The sequence below is a fragment of the Heliangelus exortis genome, chromosome 2 (assembly GCF_036169615.1).
Source record: "Heliangelus exortis chromosome 2, bHelExo1.hap1, whole genome shotgun sequence".
Lineage (NCBI taxonomy): Eukaryota > Metazoa > Chordata > Aves > Apodiformes > Trochilidae > Heliangelus > Heliangelus exortis.
Genome location: NC_092423.1, coordinates 37,755,258 through 37,774,638, shown reverse-complemented (window position 1 = coordinate 37,774,638; position 19,381 = coordinate 37,755,258). Strand labels below are relative to the sequence as shown.

General features: G+C 40.4%; 2 protein-coding genes across 3 annotated transcripts in view; both read left to right on the top strand.

Annotated features, from left to right (window-relative positions):
* PLEKHA8 (pleckstrin homology domain containing A8) overlaps window positions 1–19,381 on the top strand; it is a 171,851-nt gene that overhangs the window by 42,436 nt on the left and 110,034 nt on the right. The window lies entirely within an intron of this gene.
* Window positions 102–19,381, top strand: part of WIPF3 (WAS/WASL interacting protein family member 3) — a 38,853-nt gene continuing 19,573 nt past the window's right edge. Inside the window, exons 1-2 of one of the 2 annotated variants that reach the window (XM_071735608.1) lie at window positions 102–219; window positions 14,845–14,983. In XM_071735608.1, coding sequence (XP_071591709.1) covers window positions 14,900–14,983 — 84 coding nt within the window. In that variant the 5' untranslated portion in view covers window positions 102–219; window positions 14,845–14,899. Of the gene's footprint in view, window positions 220–339; window positions 689–14,844; window positions 14,984–19,381 lie in introns of those variants that run through there. The other variant, XM_071735609.1, reaches the window with a different exon arrangement.

Below are 19,381 nucleotides of genomic sequence, written 5' to 3'. Positions count from 1 at the left end.
ATTCCCTACTCAAGGCTGGGATGGCTTTTTTTCCTCTTAAGATCTTAATATTCCACACGCACCCCCCCCCCCCGGCTCCTTCCCTCCGCCCCCCAGCCAACACCCACCCCCCTGAGGGGAGGCGGGCGGCCGCCGTACCTGGCGCCCTCTGCCCGGGGAGGAGCCCGCCGCGCCGCCCCGGCCCCCACGGCACCGGGACCGGCACCGGCCGCCGAGCAGGTGGGCTCAGATAGGGCGCAGAGGGGTGGGGGGGTGCTCGGTGCCTCCGTCCGTTCCGCTTCGCCGCTCCGGTCGGCCGGAGGCTCGGAGAGGGGGGGGGGGGGACCGAGGGCGAGGCGGCCGCCTGCCCGCATCGCTGGGTCCAGGGCTGCGGTGGGCGAGGCGGTCCGAAGGCCCGAGCTGCGGGGGCTGAGGCAACTCCGAGGACAAACTTGCTGAGGGGCTGCTGGTAACCCCCGCCCCGCTCCCCCACGTCCCCCCGGGCAGAGCCCGGCCCCGGTCAGCGGTCGGGAGGGCAGGGAGTGACCGGGATACCCGAGCCTTCGGGATGTGGTTACTCACAGCTGTGGAGGAAACGTGGCTGCATGTTAGGTAGAGGTTTTGCGTGGTGCTGCTCTTCTCTTTCGCCAAGTAAAGGCAAACGGGCTGTCTGCGGGCGGTGATGGATAAGGGAGAACTTTTTCGCTAGGTTTGTTTTGTTTTGTTTTGTTTTGTTTTGTTTTGTTTTGTTTTGCTTTGCTTTGCTTTGCTTTGGTTTGGTTTTGCCCTTGAAGTAGATGTGCTGGAGTAGGTCAGCTGGGGAAAGGGGGGCTTAGTCAAAATTACCGTGTGCTGGAATGGTTTTGTACCCATGGCAGGGGGAGTGCTGGAGAGAAAGAAGCTTCAAAGGTTTATTATTTAATAATAATAATAATAATAACAATTAAGCTGTGCAAAAACAGGACTAAAATCTGATACAGAACGACAGGGGAAGGTACCGGCAGAGGGTAGCAAGAGATGGATTTGTTATTATTCTTAGGATACGCTTGGAGCTGGCAAAGCCATTGCAGCGGTAAGTTCTGTGGCAGTCCGTGCCTCTGCCTGTGCAGGGAGGAGGCGGAGAGGAAGGGTGTGTTTGCCTTGTTCAAGAAGTCTGGGTTTTTCTTGGAATAGGAAAGACACATTTGGCTTTTTTTTTTTTTTTTTTTTTCTTTTATATATATATATGAAAGTGGAGTATTACTAAGCGAGATTTCTGAAAAGTAGCAAAATCTGATTTAGAAGACCCTGAGATGCAAGATGAAGGTTGGTGATTTCAAGACAGAATGTTCTTGGTACAGTCTGGATTTATGGGCTATAAATTGCTAGTGCTTCTGTTGATCCAGGCAGTGTAATATTGCTGAAATTGTGGTAACAGTGATGCCTGTTATCGTGCACACTGCATGAACAGAGTTGTTGAACTGCTTCCTGATACAATCAGTATTTTCAGTTTCTCCATCTATATATCCATCGCAAACTCCTGATAAATTGTTTAACATCTTCTGTTTGTATATACATTGTTTAAAGATTTCAGTTGGCATCCTTTGTACTGAAAGACAAGCCTAGGAGAAGATGATCAGGAAATACACCATTATTCTGTGATGGCAGTCCAAGCCGGGGTGCTTGCTAGGTATGTGTGCGTGAGGATGGTTCCTCTTCACTGAGTGGACCTGTGACCCAAAACACTGTTCCGGCTGGAATGTGGAGGCGGTGCAGACACTGCTGCCACCCCCAGGGCTCCTGAAGGATGTTGCTCAAGTCAAAAGATTAGAGTCTGCTTTGCCTTCAGTTGTCAGCTTCCAGGTACAAGGTAATATCCAAGGAGCTCAGTGTGGAACCCTTAAAGGGGACTGAGTAAGTGTGTTTTGTTTCACTGATAGAATGCTTTGGATGTTTCACTGTAGGTGATGGTGACAAAATGGGGGCTAGACTCATAACCAGAAAGAAATTATCTGGGAGTTGATGCATCTCCTTTAGAAGAGATCTGGGTGTTGATTCTTCTCCATCTAAAGACATTTTTTTAATCCTGGAAAGGAGTGGGTCTTAGCATCCAACATGCAACCTCTTGATGTTTGGGTGACCTTGGTATTAAACACTTCTAAGTATTATCTACAGTATCTTGTAAAGATCATGGCTCCAGTAGGTTAAGTGGCAGTCAGAATTCCACAGAAGTGCATATACCTGTACCAGTTTGTAGTATAAGTGTGAAACTTGGTTTTAAAAAAAATCAAGGATAAAAATTCTATTAAATTTTACAGAGGCGTGTATAAATAATTTGATCAGCTTTGTATACAGACTTTGGCTGCATAGTGTCAGATGCAAAACTTAATTTATTAGGTACAATGTTCAAGACATCACTAGTTTGGATCTGTGCCCAAAAATGATTGGGATGCACTTGAGATTCTGATTCTATAATTGCACTGTCATGGAAAGAGCAACATATAGCTGTATATTTTGAATCATAAAGTATCATACAAAGCAATTCCATAGTTATTTTTTTTTTCTCTCTCTCTCCATCAGTTTCTCCAAAAGGAAATTTCTTTTACTTCACACACCAGGAAAGACTGTTCTGGGATTGTGTATGTAATAACTACTAAATCTGAATTTGCAGAAAATATTAGTTTTTTATTTTTAAACAGCTAATCAAAACCCAGCAGTATGGGGTTGTAACAAAAAACATGTAACAAAACCCAGTTACATGTCAGTAACATGTAACCATTAAAGTCAGCAGTGTCTGTTGAATAACTTAACAGAGCATAGGTTGCTAATAGATGCTCTTTATACTTAAAAGAAATAGAGGGGGTTTGGTTGATAAGCTCTGTATTTTGGGAAATCTAATGTTCTCTCAAAAGAAGACCTTGAAATGAAAACAATATCTTAGTCATAACAAATAGAAAAATGTTTCACATTTGAAGATCTAAAAGTCTTAAAATTTAATAACATTATTTACTCTTCTGTATATAAAATAAATATTAACTTATATAAAATATTAACTTAATATTGACATTTAAAATACAATACTCTGAAGAGAAATAGAGGAGTGAGAGGATTTGTTTTAAATTTCTTTGTATGTTTGTTAGTGATAACTCACCTATAAGAATTACTTTATTTTTTTCAGAAGAATCTGCTTCTATGGAAGCTATTCTTGTCTGTGCTCAGGGACTGGGAAAAGTTCTGTTCAGTTATTAAAAGGAGATGAGACTGGGCCAGCTCAGCTCCCTTATGCTTGACTTCCTTAAGTTACTGATCCTGGATGTGTGTGAGCATTTTCTGCATGATTATGTGTGTGTTTTATGCCATTCATTTTTAAGGCTAATAAGTGAGATCATAGAGGAAAAGCTGAGGCAGGTAGCTGCTTTGGGAAAATTATGCTAGGCTCTGTTGTGTCAGAATGAAAATTCATAGCTTATTTAAAGTATACTTAAAAGTAATATCTAAATAAATAAAATAATCAACTATAATATCCAGTAAAATCTTTAATCTAGAAGTCTTTGATACTCACACTGAATTACTAGGGACTGCTGTGCAGCTTTGAGGTATAGCTTTCTGAAATGCCTTTGCCACTGTTCTTACAGAACCTCCTCAAGTAGTCCATGCCCTTACAAAAATTAGTTACTTTCTTAGAAGCACAGAAGCTTTCTGAAAATTTGCTCTAGTAGCAAAACCTTGATGGAACTTCTCGGGTGCTTTTTCATCTGTGGTCGTTCTGCCCAGGACGAATATTGATGTAAACAGTGCTAGGTTTGCAAGAAGAAAAAATGTCCTTGGGGCTTCCAAATTAGAGAGAGAGTGTATTTTTATAAAAAAACCATGTATTATCTTAAATATGCATACTTCAGTTTGACTTCTTGGTATCACGGAGTGGACTGAACATGAGCCAACAGTACACCCAGGTAGCCAAGAAGGCCAATGGCATCCTGGCCTGTATCAGGAACAGCGTGGCCAGCAGGTCCAAGGAAGTGATTCTGCCCCTGTACTCAGCGCTGGTGAGGCCACACCTCGAGTCCTGTGTCCAGTTCTGGGCCCCTCAGTTCAGGAAGGATATCGAGGTCCTGGAGCAGGTCCAAAGGAGGGCAACCAGGCTGGTGAAGGGATTCGAACACAGATCCTATGAGGAGAGGCTGAGGGAGCTGGGGCTGTTCAGCCTGGAGAAGAGGAGGCTCAGAGGAGACCTCATCACTCTCTACAACTCCCTGAAAGGAGGTTGTAGCCAGGTGGGGGTTGGTCTCTTTTCCCAGGCAACTCTCAGCAAGACAAGAGGGCACGGTCTCAAGTTGTGCCGGGGGAGGTTTAGGTTGGACATTAGAAAGAATTTCTTTACTGAGAGGGTGATCAGACATTGGAATGGGCTGCCCCGGGAAGTGGTGGATTCTCCATCCCTGGAGATATTTAAAAAGAGACTGGATGTGGCACTCAGTGCCATGGTCTGGTAACTGCAGCGGTAGTGGATCAAGGGTTGGACTTGATGATCTCTGAGGTCCCTTCCAACCCAGCCAGTTCTATGATTCAATGACTCAATTCGGTGTTACATCCATGCCAGTTGTAAAGCTGCCTTTGGATTGCTTTGAATGTGTAACAACTAAAGAATTTTCAGAAGGTATGAAAAGTGTGTTTTTATGCCTTGGTAATTCATGCATCAGCTGAAATGGTTTTCATTTGGATGACCAGAAATACCCTTTTTTCAATAAAATCATGCATGGGGAGCCTCGTTCTTCTTTGCATGGACCCTGTGTCACCTTTCACCATCATTATGAATAGATAGATAAAGGAGGAGAATGGTATCATTTTTTAGTAGCCAGCCCAGGCAGAGGAGAGCAACAAACCAGCTATTCTCTAACTCCAGTGTAAATGATAATATCAAGTGAAAAGCAGGGGAAAATTGGACCAAAGGAGTCTACAAGCTAAAGTTCACTAAACATAAGAACCGAAAATTCAGCATGAAAGCACTTGTTCAATCTCGACGCTGCTCTTAACAGAGACTGCTCTCCTGTGTCTGCATGGCAGCTTCTATGTAATGGATATGCTGTATCCTTTGTTTACAGGGTTGGCAGTTGCTATGTCTGCCTTGATAAATTAAAGCAATGGCTCGAAATAACAGTGCTTCTGCTTGATTCATCAGATAGGGGCAAAATCTTTCTTTCTAGATGAACGAAGTGAATGAATGGGTTTAGAGATAGTAACCCCTTTTGTTGTTCCCTTTCAGGAGCTATATGCAGGTCTGCTCTTTCATTTAACTTTTTGTAGTTGTTACTGTATCATATTTTATTCTCTTCCACTATAAGCAACAACAACAACAACAAAAAAAAACCAAAAAAAAAAAGAGAGAGAGAGCGGAGAGTGGAATATGGTAGTGGACCATAAGGGAGGTCTTAGGACTTTTGTTCCTCCTTTGTATCCTCTTGTTTGAAAGGTATTATATTATTTCTTCCCTAACTGGCATCACTCTCTGCAGTGGAAACTGTACTAGCAGCAACATTGCTGAATGGATGTGTGACAGTCCTGGCAAGTTTGAGGCTTTTATCCCAGTCAGTTACACTTTTGTTGAAGGCAAGAAATAACATCTTATCTGCATAAGACCTATGGATCTGCTATGTTAGTTGAGTAGACACAGAAAGAGCAGAAAAGGCAAACCAGGAAAACAGGGCATTTGTTTAGTAGCTTATTTTCACAGGGAATGTTTGATTCTCTTGGGGATGCATGAATCACTGCAAAAAGATATTTATCAAATTCTGCCCCAGATTTGGAGAGAAAGTTGTTTCAGTGATCAACTGTGTGAGTGCAAACAGGTTATCACACATTAGCAATGTTGCTTATGTTATTGCAGCTTGTATTTGCTTGAGTGTTTTACAGAATTATATCCTAAAGAACTCAGTTCCACTGAAAACAAAAGAATGCTTAGCATAAAAATCAATAAGAGATGGATTAGACCCTAAATTTGTAAATTGACAGCGTAGGTGGAGACCATCTCTGTACCATGCTGTATGAGTGAGAGATGAGGGGCTCAAAAGGGCATTCAGTGCAGAATGAAAGCCTTTTTTAGCCTTGAAATGACTAAGTAGGAAGGAAAACATGCAAAAGCAGATTGTACAAAATAGTCTTGGATCAAGTGATCATGAGTTTACACTGAGTTAACAGTAGTGCTGTGTGGGGATACCTGAGCTTGCTCTGAACAAGCTGTACCAGGAGCTGCAAAGGCCAGTATGGCTGCAGGATGCAGATACTGGAGTTCTTTTGCTGCTTTCCTTTGTCCAGACTGCTTTAACCAGTTGTTTTTCTCCAGAATTTCAGTCTTTTTTCCAGTCCATGTGAGGCTTTGTACATGGGTACTAAGACTTACCAACTCAGGATGTATCTCTTGGTACCTTTTAGAATCACAGTTCCTTTTTTTTTTTATTTTATTTTTTTTATGAGCCCAATCAGCCTAATTCTGCATTTCCTTTGTTTTTCTCAGTATTAACAACTTGTGCTGAACTTCAAGTATCATCGTGCAGCACCATTTACTTTTTTGCACCCTCTGCAGTCTTCTGATACTCCTATTTGCAATTTCCTTTCACTTGAGTTGCATTTTAAAACAGTTAAACAGTTATTTGTTGAGTTATGTATAACATAAAAAAAGAAAGAAGAAGAAAAAAAAAAAAAAGAAAAAAAAAAAGAAAAAAAAAAAAAAAAAAAAAAAAAAAAAAAAAAAAAAAGGCAAGATGCTGAATGCTGCCTTGCTTGAGTTCTCTATTTTGATGCTAGCTACTTAACTGGAAAGTAAACATTTTTTTTTTATAGAATTGGCTGGGTTGGAAGGGACCTCAGAGATCATCAAGTCCAACCCTTGCTCCACTACCGCTGCAGTTACCAGACCATGGCACTGAGTGCCACATCCAGTCTCTTTTTAAATATCTCCAGGGATGGAGAATCCACCACTTCCCGGGGCAGCCCATTCCAATGCTTGCTTTCTAGTGTCCAGCCTCCCCCAGCACAATTTAAGACCGTGCCCTCTTGTCTTGCAACTCCATTAGGGCAATTGTTTAAACAACTTCAGGAATTTCCTTGGTGGAAACCATTGTCTGTAGAGATATCCATTTCAAATATCTCTATATTATATGAATGAAGGTAAATGATCCTATACTTCTGTATGGTTATTAGAAATTGCATGCTTTCACTTAGTGATTAAATATATTTCCCTGCAGAGACTGCAAAACTTGCAGTGACAATTTGAGCTATCAGTTCACTTCTACTAAGGGAACTCAAGTGCTGTTAACAGTGAAACTCCTGAGGAGTGTGAAAGCAAGCAGTTGTCTTCAGAATGTGGCAGTGACCTTGAACTTCACTGAGCTACACTTTATTTAGCTTAGAGCAATGATTAACTTTGCTAACGACTGTGTATCCAGTTCACCATTGTTTATACATGTGGCAGTGAAATAAGCTAAGTCTGTCTTTGTGTAGATGATACAGTATATTTAAAGGAAACCCTTTGTATAAATTGTTTCCTTTGCAAAGTTACTTCTTTGTGCAAATCCCAGTTGCTTCTAATTTACCCCCCCCATTTGTCTTTGGACTCTTTAACTTCAGGTTGACCCTACTGTAGGCATAATATGTTTCTTCTTCATATATGTCATTCTTTCCTCTTAAAAGAGGATGACAAATTCTCTTATTCTGCCCCCCCCCCCCCCCCCCCCCTCCCCCCGAGGAATTAGTCTCCTATGGCAGATACTCAGGGAGGAGAGGAAGCTACACCCTTAAATAGTTATGTATAGAGATGTGAAGTAATCTGTGTAGCTTGGCCTCCCAAGGGAGGTTTGTCAAGACATAGGACTTTGATTCCTAGCTTCAGCACCACAGGGAATGCAGCAGGAGAGGTCTGCCCACAGCACACATGGAAGCAAAGCGTCCTCAAATTCCTGTAATCTGTGCTAGGTCAGCCCCGGCCAATTTGTTGCAGTGTTATCAGGCTCCTGACAGACCAAGAGTCGTGCTGTTTTTTCAGGCAGAAAGGGTGTGCAGCCCTTAGCTGGATCAAGCCTGGTGGAAATAGTCCAAGCTGAGGAGAACTTGTGTTCCTTGGCTTAAATGCAGGCCACTATTATGTCCTGTGAGACAATCCCACAGACCCTGTGTAGGCAAGTGCTGCTTAAGAGTGTTTTATTGAATATCAAATGAAGGAAGAACCCCCCAGTTTTGTGCATTTTGACGTAAATGGAAAAAAGCCACCAAACCAGACTCTGCCTGTAGTTGAAATGATGTAAATGATGACTGAGAACAGGAATTTGTCTCCTAAATTCTATACAATCCAGGTACCTTCTATTAGGAAATGGAGAAAGGCTACAATTTCATTAGTCAAGTGTAGGAATATACCTGTGGATGTCTTGAAATGTATAAATGGATTTACACATATAAGGTGGGTTTGTATACGAGCATTTGCATGTCACATCAGCTGTAAAAGAAGGTTGTGACGTTTTCATGCTTCTGCTCTTAAATCTCTCAAACACTGAAGAGGCAGTCAAGGACTTTGTGAACAGGGTTGCTTTTGTAGTGGGGAGAGAGGCTGTGAGGATACTTGGAGGATCTACCTTGATTCTTCCTTGTTCAGTTCTCCAAACACAAGGAAGTCATTCACACTGAAAACAGCAGAAAGAAATGTAGCATCTGATGCTTAAGACTTACATTATTTCATTCTGTTATAATTAAAATCTGAACTGGTTCATTCCAAACAGAAGTTTTTTTCCAAGTGATTTCCAGTCCTGTGGTAGTGGCAGCAGAAAAGTTGATCTGTGTAAAGCATGTCTTCTCTTCTCTGTCTTTTCTCTGCCTCTCCACCTGCTGCTATGTCATCATAAGATCAGTGATATGCTTGTACCAGTGATTTCAGACTTTTTTCAGTGACATTTGGCAGGAGCAAATGGGGGCACAGTTATTCTTACTGTCTACTTTTCAGAACGTTATATTTGAGCAGATGCTTATCCTCCTGTGTGGATTTGGAATTATTTTTCTGACAAAATGTAAGGACTTAAAAGTTATAACTCAGTGCAATTGAGCTAATGGAGAAATCATATTTGATAATATAAAAGCTGATCAGAAGTTAAAAACAGAGTTTCTGGTCTACTTTTTCTTCAGTTGTTAATCAATAAAATAAGACCAATATGGTAGATAAGTTTTCCACTTAAATATCTAGCCCAGCCTTCACTTTAAAGCAAAAAATCTGTACATTTTTCCTGAAGCTGAATTACCTACCTCAGAGTGCACAGTTGGAATGATTGCAAATCCAGTAATAATGAATCAGTTCTTTTGCAGTCCTTTCTCCAAATTGATTAAAGGGGTTGTATTTTCAAGTTCAACTGTTATTGTATGAGTATACCCCCTAAAGGCCTTGTAAAAGGAAACTGAAAAAGCTCAACAAAATAAATGCTACTAGTTGAGACATAATTTTGTGTATAAATGTCTATTACGAACATTTAAATAGTTGTGATTTTTTTTTTCTCTATCCTTTCACCATCTAGACGCTGTTATTAAATTGAAGGCACAGCCACTCCATGCCTTTTCTTTCCATGGTGGGGAAGGGTACTTCAGCACAGCCTTTGCAGACAAACCTGTGGTGGTTCTGCTGGGCATCAGTGTGGCAGGAGATGTGTCAGCTGTTGTCCAGTGCCCACATTGTTTCATAGAATTGGCTGGGTTGGAAGGGACCTCAGAGACCATCAAGTCCAACCCTTGATCCACTACCGCTGCAGTTACCAGCCCATGGCACTGAGTGCCACATCCAGTCTCTTTTTAAATATCTCCAGGGATGGAGAAGCCACCACTTCCCGGGGCAGCCCATTCCAATGTCTGATCACCCTCTCAGTAAAGAAATTCTTTCTAATGTCCAACCTAAACCTCCCCCGGCACAACTTGAGACCTCTTGTGCCCTCTTGTCTTGCTGAGAGTTGCCTGGGAAAAGAGACCAACCCCCACCTGGCTACACCCTCCTTTCAGGGAATTGTAGAGAGTGATGAGGTCTCCTCTGAGCCTCCTCTTCTCCAGGCTGAACAGCCCCAGCTCCCTCAGCCTCTCCTCATAGGATCTGTGCTCGAGTCCCTTCACCAGCCTGGTTGCCCTCCTTTGGACCTGCTGAGGACCTCAATCTCCTTCCTGAACTGAGGGGCCCAGAACTGGACACAGCACTCGAGGTGTGGCCTCACCAGCGCTGAGTACAGGGGCAGAATCACTTCCCTGGACCTGCTGGCCACACTGTTCCTGATACAGGCCAGGATGCCATTGGCCTTCTTGGCCACCTGGGCACACTGCTGGCTTGTGTTCAGCTTCCTGTCAATCTTGTTTCTTAGTGTGTCCCTGTGCTCCAAGCAGGACTTGGTCTTACTGTGAGCCCAGCACTTTGGGAAGCTTTCACATCCAAGCTTATGTCCATTCGATGGCTGGGAAAGGTGGGACATTAAAGCTTAGGCAGATGTATTGAATTTATGACAGGTGAAGCCAGCACCTGAGAGCCATCCATGAAGAAGAAATATTTGTATTTAGTCCATCTTGTCTGACATTTGAAAATGAAATCTGGGTAAAGACTTCATTTGGGCTTCCAGATATTTCTACATTGAGGACTGCACTTGCTGTTCTTACTTAAACCCAGATGCTATTTAAGTAAGCACTGTGAGAAGCAGCAAGGAACAGTCTGTGACACTTGAAATTACCAGTCTCAGAATTACCCTTAGCAAGAAGACAAAAAAGGGCAATTTTTTTGAGATCAGAGAACAGTAATAATGTTCACTGACTGATGGGGAGACTTGTGGGAAGTAAAACAGCTCAAAAAGTATAATTAGTCCCTGTAAATGTATTTCTAATCTATAATTCTTCTATTTTACAAAGCTGATGCTGAGAAGTAGGAGAAAGTATTTTGCTTGATACAAGGTAGTCATCTACAGTGGAGTGCAAATGGGATAAATTAAGAAAAGGGAAAATTAGGCTGAGTGTCAAGCAATCTGAACTATGAGAGTGAAAGAGCTTCCCAAGAGAAATAATACAAGCCACATTATTTGGGACACCTAAAATTAGACTTCAGAAAGCACTAAAAAAAATACAACCTTGCTTTTGTGGGGAGGTGGACTAGAAAAGGCAAGGCTTGGGATTTTCCCTTTTTTGCAGTAAATTCTGTGATTGTTGGGCCTAATTCTGTTCTGTGATGAGTGCTTGGGGGAAGATTAATGTTACTTTCTGCCTGAAAGAAATGAGGCTAAATGCTTCTCTCTTACACCTGTTGACAACTTTTAAAAGTGTATCTTTTCATTTCTGTGCCTTAAGGATAGACCCCTCTCTTCTGATTATAAATGTGTACATTTAGAGGAGAAAGGGTGCATGTGCCTTACAGGCCCTTCATGGCATTTCCTTCTTGTCTGGCTCTTAACAGACACTTGAACTGATCAATGGGATCCTCCTTATTTTTTTTTAACTGAGAATTTACTGAGCTTATCATGTGCAAATCCATAACCCTGGCGCGTTCTGAAGTTATTGTCTGAAATTGCCAACCATATTTTAGCTAGCAATTTGAAGAGAGGGGCAAGAAGCAAATGAAATGCTGCCTTTAACCGAGGAATAGAGGCTTCCAAATATGTGTGTTGATATATTGAAAATCTTGCAGTCTTCTACCTGATTCTCTTGAAATAAAAGCTGCAAGATAGGTGCAGTGATATGAAAGAGGTTCTGATACCTAATCCTGCATATTAAAACGTGTCGATCATGTAGTTATGACCAAATTTTGAGAGCAATTATTTTAAAAATTCTATGTTAGTTTGAAGATGCCTATTTTTAGCTGCATGCAGCATACAGCTATAAGTCTTTGCTGTCTGTATCTGCGTGTGTTAATGACAGCTCTCCTTCTTCCAAAGCCTGCTTGAGCAAATAAAACCTATACGTGGAAATGGTTTCTTCTTCGTGCAGGTATTAATGTGGTCACTGTTGAAGTACCACATTTAAAAGCCACATTAATGTGTCTTTGTGCACAAAAGCCCACCAAGATCCAAACATCAAGCCTCTGACTTTGTGGTAAGAGAGAAGGGAAGGCTCATACACAGAAATTTCTGAAAGGTGGTTCAATTTTAGAGGATTTGAAACAGCATGGGAGGAAAGCTATAGAACTCCTACCATACTTTATCCCTGAAATGCATTCTTCTCCTCCATCTCTGGGCCAGAAGATTCAGGATAGGGCAGTGGGATACATGAAGAGAACATTTGCCCTGCACTGAATTTTGGGTTGTAGATGGCCACACGGTTTCTGGTCCTGGCTGCATCACTTCAAGGAGTGGGGGCTGGGACTGATGAGGGAAGCCTCTAGAAAAGTCAACTCGTTGCATTTCAGATTGTGACTTCTAAATACCAAGAGCCAATTCCCACTTCCTTTCCCCTGCTGGTGCACACCCCCAGTGTGCTTTCCCTCCTGCTGCCACGCACATGGTCTGCCACAGAAGTGTGGGTTGTGGTTTGGGTTCTTTTTTCTTTTTTTTTTTTTTTTTTTTTCTAAATTGACTAAAGGCATATTTCCCAATCTAAATCCTTAATGAAGACAAAAGGCCTGTATTGCAGGGTAGGAAGACACTAACCTGAAACATATTATTAGTAGGGAAGACTCATTCTCCTTATGTCTGTGTTTTTGAATGACTTAATTAAGGAAAAAAAGCTATCTTCTGATTATAGCTTTTTTGCATAGGGCAACAATGAGGGTGGAATGGTGGAGGTGCTGGGATGCTGGCTTTCTTGGAAAGCTTTGTTAAGCCATTATTAAAGTAATTGTAATCAATTCTGCTACAGATCCAGAGAGCTTTGATATGCTAGAGCTTTGCATAGCAATCTCTCAAGGGAGAAAGCTAATGTTGTAGAGGCTCTGTGTAGCTAATTTTTGATCAGTGTCCCATAAAGTATTTTAAAAGATGCAGCAGAAAGGAAATATTTTTATATTGTCTGGATATTATTCATGTACACTTGCTAGGAAGTGGAAGGAACTGCATGTACCTTTTAATTTCATTGCCTCTTCTAATCAATCCCTCTCTAAAAAACCAGCAAAGTAATTCCCTAAAGATTGTAACTTGCCTCATTTCTATCTGGTCCTGTTTTCTGAAGTTCTCCAGACTGAGCTGTCTCATTTCTCCTGCTTACACGGGTGATTCTTAAATTACTTGAACAAAAAAGTTTCAGGCAGCTGGAAAAGCACAGAGTGCCTGCTTTTAGGAAAGGAGCCAAAGGGAATAGGGATGGGGAATTGTGGTTCTTTCAATTTAACATCAGTTTCTAGAAAAACATTAAATAGAGTAAAATGTTTGTGATGTTTGGAGGAGACAGCAAAACAAATTATGATCTACAAAGATGTATGATGAAAAATACATCAAATCAGTGTAATTTTCTGCTAGGATAAAATCTTATGGAAAGGAAAGAAATAGAAGACATATTTTCTGTTTTTGTAGGGCTTCATGGAATCATAGAATAGTTTGGGTAGGAAGGGACCTTAGAAATCACCTATTTCTGCCCCCTTTGCCATAGTCAGGGACACCTCCCACTAAACCAGATTGCTCTAAACCCCATCCAACCTGGCCTTGGATGTTTCCATGGATAGGGCAGCCACAGCTTCCTTGGATAATCTGTTCCTGTGTTTCACTACCCTCACAGTAAATAGTTTATTCCTAATATCTAATCTAAATCCACCCTCTTTCCATTTAAAACCAATACCCCTCAACCTATCACTACATGCCTTTGTCAAAAAATCCTTCTCCAGGTTTTCTGTAAGCCCTCTTTGGGTGCTGGAAGTACCATACATGTTTGACATGACATCATGAAGAATCTCAGAAGGTAGCAATGACATGATGGGCATAAAACTAGATGTAAAACTGTGTTTGGAGCACTTATGCAAGAGTCACTGTGAAATAAATGAAGCTGTCAAGTATGGGTTGCAAAGGGCTCTCTTTGGCACTGCCTAGTACTTTCATTTGCAACCTTACTGATGAAATACAGGGGTTGCTTGTTAACTTCACAGATGGCTTCAGACTCAGAGGGAATGCAGTCATGGCAAGGGCTGAATTAGAGCTGAAAACTGGTAAGTGGTACACTGTTATTCTGCAGGAGATTTACTAAAAAAAAAAAAAAGTATATAGTATTTGTTGGAAGATAAATGTGTTTTTAGTCAATGTGTTAGTAAAGAATTGCTAAAAGTTAAAATTAAAAAAATTGGTAGGAAAAACGTGTGTCTGGTCCTTATATGCTGTCATTTAGTAACAGAAGGTTTAATCTGTAGAATTATTTATTTGTTTATTATTCTAGCATGTCTTTTTTTTTTTGCTTTCTTTCTTTTTTTCTTTCTTTTTAATATGGGACTAAGTCCAGTGAACCTTATAAGGCTGTCTACTCTGTCCTTAGGGCAGGAAACCTCTGGCTTAAAGTCAATGAAGTTTCTGTCCCAGCAGGAGTGTCACCATGTGGCTGACTGGGATTTGTTCTCTGCAGAATTGCATTTTAGGGCTGTGGGCTAGATTAAGGCAAGGCGTTACAGTTAAAGCTGGGCAGGCTGGCATCTATGCCTTTGGTATTCATGGCACTTGTCCAGATCTGAGAGCTTGCTCTTTAGATAAATGTTGTCATCAGATAACTATAATGAGGCTATTCGTACTGTAGTTTTGGAAGCAGTGTAGTATAAAAACCTTCAGTCTGCCGAGAGCCTGAAATTGGGCTGATCTTCAGCTTACAGTATATAAACACGTTCCTTTTTTTTTTTTTTTTTTTAAATTTTTTTTTTTTTTAATTTTTTTTTTTTTTTTTTTTTAAAACTTTCCTGCTTTTCTTTCTCTTCCCTTCTTCCCCCTCAAGGACACAGACTCTGGTTGTATTTTTCATAACGTCGTGAAGCTCGAAATCTTATCGGATGCCTGTGCCACCGCCGCCACCACCACCTCCTCCTCCACCACCTCCACCACCTTCTGGAGGGCCCCCTCCACCACCACCTCTGGTAAGATGGACTTTTCATCTCTACTAGCAAAAGCTTTGCTATAGCAGCCGGGTCAGGGCACCCAGAATTTTGGCATGGGAATTCATAGCAAATACTTGGGGCAGATGCTTGTTTTGCTGCCTTTTGTTCCTCTCTTGATCGGAGCAGTGGTGTCCAAAGAGGGATGCATGAGATAATCCATTGGAGTGCAGGAAGAAAATTGTTGGAATTTAAGTCCCACGTATATATGGTAAATAAATAAATAAAATGTTATTGGGGTGCATCCTTAAAATTTTTTTTTTTTGCTACTAGGGGTGTGGGATCAAAAAGTTTGGAGACAAATGCATTAGAGGGCATGTGGTGAGAATTTAGCACTCTTGTGTTCTTCACCAGCCATTGGTAACTCATTTTTGTATCGGCAGCTCGCAGGTAGTAAGGGTTAATTTCTTCATCCTCTTTCTTAGAGCTTCTAGTAAGACTCACAGTGTTTAGCTGTAGGTGTTGCTCTCTCTAGTACACACTGTTTTCCTGGGATTACAGCCCAATATGCTGTTACGCGTGTGCAGGAACGATCACGGCTTGTAACAGATCATTACTCTGCATCTCATGAGGTAGAACGTGTGCCCTGCCAGCATGTTTGCAATAAGAGGAGAAGGTTCTGAGTGGAGCTTCAGGTTATTACATTTTCATACCTTCATAATTATTTTACTGGTTACAAAACATATTTTAAGTAATTCCGTGTACTCTGCAATCGTTTGCTTGTAGCCTCTTTCTGCACTGTAATTCTTAGACCATTTTTGAAATAGTGAAAACTGGCATGGTTGTGTTCAAGACATAAAATCTCTCCTGACTTTTTTTCATGCACTGTTTGCCACTGCTGGACATATTTGCAGTGTATGTTAGTCCCTGTAGCAAAACAGTATGAGGTACTTCAAATACTTCAAATGTACTTTAAACTTCTGTTATTTTAAGAACTTTATTTCTCCCTTGCATTCTTTGGCATCTCTGCCTGTTTTGTTCCCATGAAGGTCTGCTGAATTGATAATGTCTTATGCTATCTTCTCCCAGAAAGAGGTTTCCTTGCCTTTTTCTCTCTGCTATCTGAAGGCTGAAGCATTTTGTAAATCTCTCTGTGAATTGTGGAGGTGGGGAGTAGGAAGATAAAGGCAGCACATGGAATGAGCCTGATTTCTTTATCATTCTGTTTTCACTTTTGGTGCTATGAGCAGTGTTTGCAATTAACAGTTCTTCTGGGTTTGTATACAACCTACAATTAGGTACTGGAATTAGTGGGCTGAATTCTGTGAGCAATGTAATACCCACAACTGCAATTAAAGTCAACAGAAGCTGCAAGTGTTCTTATCCTAATAAATTTAGCTCAGTATTTAAAGACATTTTTAGACTTTTAACATATGCCAATTATAAAAGACTTGAGAAAGCTAAGAGGACCCCTAAGGACCAATATGAACAAGTTCGTGGCTTGGTTTCCCCTCCTTTTCTGATTACTGAAACCACTACTACGATCGGGTTTGATATAAGAAAGCTTTTACTGTATTTCTAAGTTCTGGTTTGATCATCCTATTTCAAGTGTGATCTTCTGTTCAGAAGACATGCAGAATTTAGGGTCAGTTTTCTTTTGGTGATACAATGCAAACTAGATGTATTTCTCATTAATGTCTGATACCAAAGCCTTCCAAGTCTTAACACTGCAAAGAACACATGAAGCGACTCAAAGAAAGAGTAAAAGAATGTGAGAAAACATTATTTTTTTCCTTAACAGCAAAAGGATTTTTCCCTGTCAAAACTGAATTGGAGAGGGCTAACTTTTATAAGATCTGTAGTCTGCCTGGTCAGCTCAGCAAAACCACAGCATGAGAGAGGGTCAGCTCTCCACTTAGTGCCAAGTTGCAGAGTGAAACCTTTTAATTGAGGAATCCATGAAAACTTGCTACTCACTTTTTTCTAGAACTTGGCATCTGTCTTTTACAGCTGCTCAACTGCCCAGCTGTTGTTACAGCTGCTAAATAAACAGCTGGAGGATGGGAGAAGGCATATAGTTTTAAGGAAAACTTTTAAAACAAATAAGTTTTATTTGGCCAACACCTGGATATGTTCCAAGGTAAACAAGACTGTGATTTTTATTATACTGATATAATTAAACCAGAGTAACATATTCCATATGAGCAAATAAAAGTTAGGTTTTAATGATGGTACTGATTTGTGGGGGATCTACCAGTTTAACTTACTTGCTTTAGGTGAAAAGATAAATGTCTGTGTGTAGATTGAGGTTTTAGAATGACATTAATGCACAGGTACCAGGCTTGTCATGTTTTTCTGATACATGGATATGGATATATGGATAATAGCTGTACTTTCCTTTCGCTTTCCTTATCAAGACATTTCTAGCAGAAATTTTCACTACACTACCCTTTTTTCTGCATGTTTTCTTTGTGAGTACTATGATCTTGCAATTGTCATTTCATTGAAATCCCAAGCCCTGTTGACACTTGACTTTCTTGTGCTATTAATTCTCTTCAGACAGAAGTCTGACAGATTTTTTTCCTACTGTTTTCAGAGATCTTGGACTTGCAGATATTCTGTGAGCATTTGTACTGGATTCTCCTCCCAAAAGCTGTTGCAAGGCAACACTAAAGTGACTTGGAGATGGTATTTAAGACATGCTATGAACCACCTGTGCTCAACAGCTGAAAAGCTACTGGCTGTTAAGAGGGTACTTAAAGCAAAGGGGATTTTTCAGGAGGGAATGGTAGGGTATGTGCAATAGCAGGTGTAGGTGGCTGAGTCAAAATGTAAATATAGCTAATTGGACTAATTGAGCATGTCTTCAAATGTCTGCCTTCTGGGGGGTATAGATTAAGATGAGAGGGATAAGTAGGCAGAATAAAACTGAGCCCCAAAATATTTTTTGGCACTGCCTTACAGAATTCAGATGTTTTCTCTTTCCCCTCCTCTCTAATAAGAGTAACTTAGACAGGAAAAAATAAGATGCCTGTCCTAAAGCACTTTCAATTTTATAGTCATATGTGCATAACATAGAGTGGGTTTTTTCATTTTTTTTTTTTAAATCTTCCTTCTCCTGAAAACTTATTTTATCCCCCCTCTATTTCTTTTATCCCTTTTGCCTTTTAGTTTGGCATATGAGGCATTCTGGTTTGTTTTGGTTTGTCATGTTTCCCAGAGTAGATAGATACTACCACTGAGACTGATTAAAAATTTTCCCTGCTTCATCTCCCACGAGAGGATTAAGAGAGAATTTTCCTTTGACAGAATAATGTTCACTTTTTACGTGCAGTGGATGTTGCTCACTGGTGTGCAGCCTATGTCTGTGCATTTGAATTCCTAATGTTCTGATCCATTATTGTCTACTAGAATGTTCATATTGAGGGAAGTGTGCGTGTAGCAGCCCTGCTGGGTTGAGCCTTAGGATTATGAGAAGATGTTTGTTTAATGATTCATATGTTTGAGAAGCTTAAGAAAATACTTCTATTCTCTTTAGAATTGGCATTATTAAAGGCGTATCATAGAAATTCAACCCCCCCAAATCACAATGTATCAAATAATTAAAGCCAGAAAAGTAGCACTTGGACTTTATTTGCCCTATTGCCATACTGAAAACTAGGAGAGCAGAAGAAAGAAATATGCCTCGTCTGGTGAAAGAAATGTGAAACTTAAAATAATGGTGAGCATGGACTGGCATGTAGATTAACTTAATGATTACCGTGTTCTTATTTGGTTTTTAAAAAAAAAAAAAAAAAGAAAAGAAAAAAAAAGAAAAGAGAAGATAATTTATGTTGCAGCTAAACATGTCAGTGTTTACCAAGTTTTTTATTCTGACCTTATTTTCTATGATTGTAATAAAAAACTCAGAAGAGCAATTCCTCATGGTATAGTGCCATGATAAATCAATAATTCACACAGAGATAGGGTTTCCAATGTTAAGGAAAACATCATCTGATAGTTTTCCTCTGGGAAATGTTTTTGTGAGGTTTTTTTCTCTCCTTCATGCAGCTGTCAGAGTGCAAACCTTGTTGAGCTGTTTTCCCCAACCTTCCCAAGAAATTCTGAATGCTACAATGCTTATCTGAAGTTGTGTGGGAGCCAGTTTTGCTTCTATGAAATTTAGTAAATGAGTAAAAACAATGTATGTAAACCATCTTGGCTGAAGATAATTATGATTTGTGGTATTTTGATTTGGTCTTACCAAATATAATATGAGAAAGAGAATGTGTGCATGTAATTATGTGTAGGTATAAATGTGTGTATATGCCTACTAATTATTTTTTGTAAGAAAGAAGATAACTCCTCAAGCTTTCATTCAGACCTCTAGGCATGCAAGTATAACACTGCAAGCTGAGCTGATTCATGCATAGTGCAAATTACAAAATATTTAAGAATGTG